This window comes from Cebus imitator, unplaced genomic scaffold (assembly GCF_001604975.1).
Source record: "Cebus imitator isolate Cc_AM_T3 unplaced genomic scaffold, Cebus_imitator-1.0 Scaffold434, whole genome shotgun sequence".
Lineage (NCBI taxonomy): Eukaryota > Metazoa > Chordata > Mammalia > Primates > Cebidae > Cebus > Cebus imitator.
In genome coordinates this window covers 628,945-635,334 of record NW_016107749.1, presented here as the reverse complement: position 1 = coordinate 635,334, position 6,390 = coordinate 628,945, and the positions used below count along the sequence as shown (strand labels likewise).

Sequence of the window (6,390 nt, the reverse complement as noted above, 5' to 3'; positions counted from 1 at the left end):
TTTAAGAGACAAGCGTTTCACTCTGTCACCCAGATTGGAATGCAGTGGCATGATCTCAGCTCACTGCAACCTCTGCCTCCTAGGTTCAAGTGATTCTCGTGCCTCTGCCTCCTAAGTAACTGGAATTACAGGCACTCATCACCACACCTGGGTACTTTCTGTATTTTTAGTAGAGATGGGGTTTCGCCACGTTGGCCAGGCTGGTCTCCAACTCCTGACCTCCAGTGATCTGCTTGCCTTGGCCTCCCAAAGTGCTAGGATTACAGGCATCGGCCATCTCGCCTGGCCCCCTCTTCCCGTTTAAGCACTGCCACATATTAGATCTGCGAAGGCATTACTGATACAATCCAAGGAAGATGAAACTTGGGCTGGTGGGATAAAACTAAGCACATGTAGTTAGAATGGAATGATCTGGAAGCCAGGTCCCAGGTTGGTGGAAATTAGACTCATGTTGACTATGTCACACTGTAAACCAGTCTAAATGCTGATAAGCATGCTTGATCAAACACTGCCCTGCAGCCTGCAGAGAGGAAGAAGAAAAACATAATTTGTATCTTCTCTCCCTATTTTCTGAGTCTATGGGATTCAAATTGTAGCTGCCATGGAAACTGTACTTTGGAATTTCTGGAGCCCTTAATTTTAACTTAAGATATAAAAACACTTTTGTACTGATTTTATAATTATTCATGATGGATGAGAAAGTGAATGTCTTTGACAGTGAGGGAAGAAGCTATATGAACGCTTTTTTCTTTTTTTTTCTTTCATAAAGATGCATATATTTGCATGCTTTATTTACCTGGGGATAACTCTTGCATCTTTTGCAGATTCCGACACCATAGCTGAGTTACAGGAGCTCCAGCCTTCGGCAAAGGACTTTGAAGTCAGAAGTCTTGTAGGTTGTGGTCACTTTGCTGAAGTGCAGGTGGTAAGAGAGAAAGCAACTGGGGACATCTATGCCATGAAAGTGATGAAGAAGAAGGCCTTATTGGCCCAGGAGCAGGTAGGAGCATTTTAACATCACGCTTTTCCACTTTCCGTACCAGAGTGTTCATTGTAAAGACAATAAATCTGCTGCACTTAGATTGAGCAAGCTTTCCTCTGTGGCTCTATATTTAATTATGGTTGGGGCAAAAAGGTCTCTCGTGTTCTTAGCTCATCTTCTTGAACTGATATTGGCTAATTTTGAAGACTCACAAATTCCTCTTGATTTATCATGTTTCTATGGTTGTATTTTATTTCAGAACCAAGTTGGCTTTTTAACTAATGAATTTAAGACGATCTTTTATGACCACTAGCTGGGGACTCAGAATATACATATGGTGGGGTGAATCAGGTTGCTTTTGCACATGCTTTAGATATTTGTGTTGTGGGCATATGGATTTGGTTTTAAAACAGGCCTTTGAAGAAATCAAATAAAAGTCTTTGTCATATGGCTAGGCAGTTGCTTGAGAGCAGGTAGAACATTATATTTTTGATTGTGGTATTTTTCTTTCTTTTAAACAAGGCTGCTATCTCTAGACATATTGATTCATTTGCTGTGTTTTAGAGAGATGGCCATCAGCCTTGGAATTCAGAGAGTAATTTATTACTTACAGACATTTTAGTGCACATGATGTGTCTGATAATGTACCCAGCCCTGCAGGAAGCTTGCAAAAGGAATAGAAGTCCCATGGCTGTTATTTTCAGAGTTTAAAAACAACCTTGGAAAGTGGAGGAAAAATGCAAATGTATAAAGCAGGTGACTACCAGCTAAAGTATCACAGAAGCAGGACAGCAATTAGCAAATTAATTAACGGTGATGTGAGGGGAGATGCTGTGGGTGAGCAAGGGACAGTTAGGGACAGTTAGGGACAGTTCTCACTGATGGGAGGAAATGTAGGTTCTGGGCAGCGAGAAGTGAGGAGAACATGTTGGGTAGAAGTGTGACATTCTGGAGTACTAGAATGCTATGCAAGTGTGTGTGTGGGGGTGTGTGTGTGTTCAGTGGTTCAGAACAGACTGGGAAATGGCGAAATGAGGACATTTGGATGGGGAGGGGGAAACGGGTGGGAAACTCAAGAACTTTTTTAAAAAAATTGTGGTAAAATATATATAACATAAAGTGTACCATTTTAACCATTTTAAAATGTGCAACTGAGTGGTATTCAGTGCATTCATGATTTGTACAACCATGACCACTCTCCATTTCCAGAGCTTTTCTACCAAACGGAAACTCTATCCATTATACAGTATGTCTGCATTCCCCCAAGAACCAGTCTTTGAACTGTGGTTTACTTTGTGAGGCCGTTGGGGATTATTTAGGCCTCTGGAAGGAGAAGGTTCGGATCAGAGTCTGGCCCTGTGGACTTCAGTGACTTTGTATGGCCTCCAATCAGAGAAGCAGTGGAGGGCAGGAAGCTGCTTGTCAGAATCTGAGAGTGATGTGGCTTTTGTGTTTAGGAATAAAATGTGAGCCACATAATAGAAAGGAAAAGTGACAGGACATGGCAGATAATTTGGAAGAGAAGAGTGGAAGATGCTCATTCAGCCTCCCAGCTCTGAGAAAGAACTATGCCTCATCAGTTCACACTATCTGAGCATCTGCTGTATCTGGTATATTTCTAGGTCCTTGGGAAGAGGCATTAAATGTAGCCCTGACCTTGTGATGCTTATGTTTTCGATGGGAAATAGTGCGTGTAAAAACAAAATAATCCAACAGACCACATGGCAGGCAAATAATAGAGATACTCAAATAGGTGCGCCTTCCTCCAGGCGAATGGCCTGAAATGACTGTGTGGAAGTGTGGGCTGGGGGCTTATAAAATTACGCACATACAGGCGCTAACTAAAGCCGCCTATTCATTCCTTAAGAGGATACATTTAAAAGAAAAGTAGGGTCCTTAACGGAGCCATGGGGAGGATTTGGAGTTTAAGGGCATGAGAGGAGAGAGGCCAGCACAAGGAGTGAAGGAAAGGACGTGCCGGAGAGGAGGGAGGGGTGCTGTTCTGTAAACAAAACCTGCAACCTGGCAGAGGCCCGCACACCCACCCAGGGCTCTGTGACAACTGGAAGGGGTCCTCAGAGACTGTTTGTATTATCTTAGAGACAGGGTATCACTGTTATTCATACTTGAATGTAGTGGCGTGGTCATAGCTCTCTGTGTCCTCAAACTCCTGGGCTTAAATGATCCTCCCACCTCAGCCTCTCAAGTAGCTGGGACCATAGGCATGTGCTGCCACATCCAGTTAACTTTATTATTATTTGAGACAGAGTCTTAACTCTGTCGCCTAGACTAGAGTGCAGAGGCTTGATCTCGGCTCACTGAAATCTCTGCCTCCTGGGTTCAAGCAATTCTCCTGCCTCAGCAACCTGACTAGCTGGGATTACAGGTGGCTAATTTTTGCATTTTTAGTAGAGACGAGGTTTCACCATGTTGACCAGGCTGGTCTTGAATTCCTGACCTCAAATAATCCTCCCACTTCGGCCTCCCGAAGTGCTGGGATTACAGGTGTGAGCCACCAGGCCTGGCCAACAGTCACAAATTTATAGAAAAGTTGTAAGTACAGTATAGTCAGGGTTCTTAAGAGAAATGGAACCAGCAGCATATGTGTGTGTGTGTGTGTGTGTATATATATATATATAATCATCTCCTGGATTGTAAGTTGACACATAAGACTAACCATCACATACAGTATAAACAACTTTTTTTCTTGAACCATTTGATATATACACACACTGAATATATACATATAAACACAGAATGTATATATACATAGAATATATATGCATACAGAATATGTATACAGAAATATATATGTATACATGCATAGACTATATTTACATATATATGCATATATATATATATATTTTATGCAGTTGATTTACACAGGTGTGTTTTTTTTTTTTTTTTTGAGACAGGGTCTCTCTCTGTTGCCCAGGCTGGAGTGTAGTGGTGAGATCTCAGCTCACTGCAACCTCTGCCTCCCTGGTTCAAGTGATCCTCTTGCCTCAGCCCCCTGAGTATTGTGCTACCATGCCCAGCTAATTTTTGTATTTTTCAGTAGAGATGGGGTTTCACCATATTGGGCAGGCTGGTCTCGAACTCCTGACCTCAAGTGATCTGCCCGCCTCTGTCTCCCAAAGTGCTGAGATTACAGGCATGAGCCACCATGCCTGGCCCCCATAATGTTTTTTAGAATAAAATGATCAGGTTGAGGATCACACGTGGCACTTAGTTGTCCTGTCTCTTTAGTCTCCTCCAGTCTGGAGTAGTTCTTTGATTTTTTCTGGACTCTCATGACCTTGACAATTCTGATGATTATAGGCCAGTTATTTTGTAAAATGTGGATTTGTCTGATGTTGCTCATGTTTAGATTCAGGGTCTAGATCTTTGGCTGAAATATCAGACTAGATGCTTTGTTCTTGCTGCATCCGAGCAGATGACTCTCAGTTTGTTTGTCACATTAATGTTGATGCTCACTTCGATCACTTGATTAGGGTGGTGCCAGCTATGCTTTTCCACCTGTGGAGTTACTTCTTTCTCCTTCGTAATTTTATTTATTTAATTTTTTTTAGAGACAGGGTCTTGCTTGGTCATCCAAGCTGGAGTGCAGTGGTACGATCTTGGCTCACTGCAGCCTTGAACTCCTGGGCTCAAGTAATCTACCTGCCACAGCCTCCTGAGTAGCTGGGACTATAGGCATGCATTACCACACCTGGCTACTTTTTGTATTGTAGAGATGGGGTCTCACTATGTTGCCCAGGCTGGTCTCTAACTCCTGGCCTCAAGCAATCTTCCTGCTTTGGCCTCCCAAAGTGTTGGGATTACAGGCATGAGACACTACCCCCAGCCCCCTTTGTAATTAAAAAAGTATTCTGTGGGGAGTTACTTTCAAATGATGGAAATACTTATATCTATGTGGACTTGCATTTTCCTGTTTCAGTCAGTGAGTTACAATCCATTTCTGTTGCTACTTTTTTTTTTTGAGATGGAGTCTCACTCTGTTGCCCAGGCTGGAGTGCAGTGGTGTGATCTTGGCTCACTGCAACCTCTGCCTCCCAGGTTCAAGCGATTCTCCTGCCTCAGCCTCCCGAGTAGCTGGGACTGCAGGTGCATGCCACTACACCTGGCTAATTTTTTGTATTTTTTAGTAGAGACAGGGTTTCACTGTGTTGCCCAGGCTGGTCAAGAACTCCTGATCTCAAGCAATTTGCCTGCCTCAGCTGGGCCTGGTGGCTCATGCCAGTAATCTGTCACTACTTTTATACTTGAATTGTTTCCTGCTTTGTGATTTAGCACGTTTTTCGGTTTGTTTTTGTGCTTTTACTTTCTCTGCCCTGGCTCTAGCATCAGTCATTTCTCAGAGGAGCCCTATTCCTTTCAATGGACAGTGGTGTTTAGAGGCCAAGATCTGGGTACTGGGTGTTTTCATTGTTACTGGGGTGTCACTGCTCCCAGACCCCTTTCAGTGGATAGCACTAAGGAATACACACGTATGTATATACAATATATCTACCTATACATGCATGTATGCACACACATACACATGCACACATACATTTACATCTCTATTTGTGTATCTATCTCTATATATTGAAACCCGTGGCTGGGCACAGTGGCTCATGTCTTTAATCTCAGCATTTTGGGAGGCTGAGGCAAGAGGAATCACTTGAGGCCAGTAGTTCAAGATCAGCTTGGGAAACATAGCAAGACTCTATCTCTACAAAAATAAAAAAGGAAAACCATAAGTTGACACCAGTACCCCAATTCCAATTCAACTTCAGGGTTCATTTTAGTTTTCATCCTTTCCATGTTTGCAATTCTCTTCTCTGACATTGTAGCCTTAATATATTTACTTATTTTATGTCTGTGTGCATCCAGTCTACTATCTCTTTTGCTATCCCACCTCCCCTTGGTGGGTCCAAATAATCTGCTCTGGGTTGCCCTTTCACATGGATGTCTTTCTCACTCTGTGTGGATCCATGATATTGGGCTGCCCCCCGCACATGGTTGCTGCCCTCCTCACGTTGCTTGGGACTGGCACCCTGTCCTGGGCCACCATGACTCTCCCCATAACCAGCATGGATGCTTACCTTGTTCCACACCAGCGAATGGCTTTAGGACTGAATTGTTCAGGAAGAGAAGAAGAAGAGAAAAATATTTACATTTAAAGGAAGGGAGTTTAAAGAAATATGTTAGGTAAAGAATTAAGCAGGTAATATACGGAGCTGGCAAAAATTGTGACCAAAGTAGGTGAATGATTGAGACTTAGGTAGTTCTGGGCTAAGTGACAGCCCCTCCCTCCCTCCCTTCCTTCCCTCTCCTTCCTCCCTCCCTTCCCTCTCCTTCCTCCCTCCCCTCCCTCTCTTCCCTCTCTCTCCTCCCTCTCCTCCCTCCCTCCCCTCCCTCTC

The 6,390-nt window shown here is 43.4% G+C and overlaps 1 protein-coding gene and 1 long non-coding RNA gene across 9 annotated transcripts in view; one reads left to right on the top strand and one right to left on the bottom strand.

The window, feature by feature from the left end:
* The window catches only part of LOC119468451, a 10,917-nt gene extending 7,548 nt beyond the window's left edge, over window positions 1-3,369 (bottom strand). The window contains exon 1 of the long non-coding RNA XR_005197131.1: window positions 3,302-3,369. This is a non-coding gene — a long non-coding RNA (uncharacterized LOC119468451). The remainder of the gene's footprint in view (window positions 1-3,301) is intronic.
* The window catches only part of CIT (citron rho-interacting serine/threonine kinase), a 193,793-nt gene that overhangs the window by 17,935 nt on the left and 169,468 nt on the right, over window positions 1-6,390 (top strand). For all 8 annotated transcript variants that reach the window (XM_017510218.2, XM_017510212.2, XM_017510211.2 and 5 more), the window contains exon 3: window positions 825-1,000. In XM_017510218.2, the coding sequence (XP_017365707.1) occupies window positions 825-1,000 (176 nt within the window). The remainder of the gene's footprint in view (window positions 1-824; window positions 1,001-6,390) is intronic.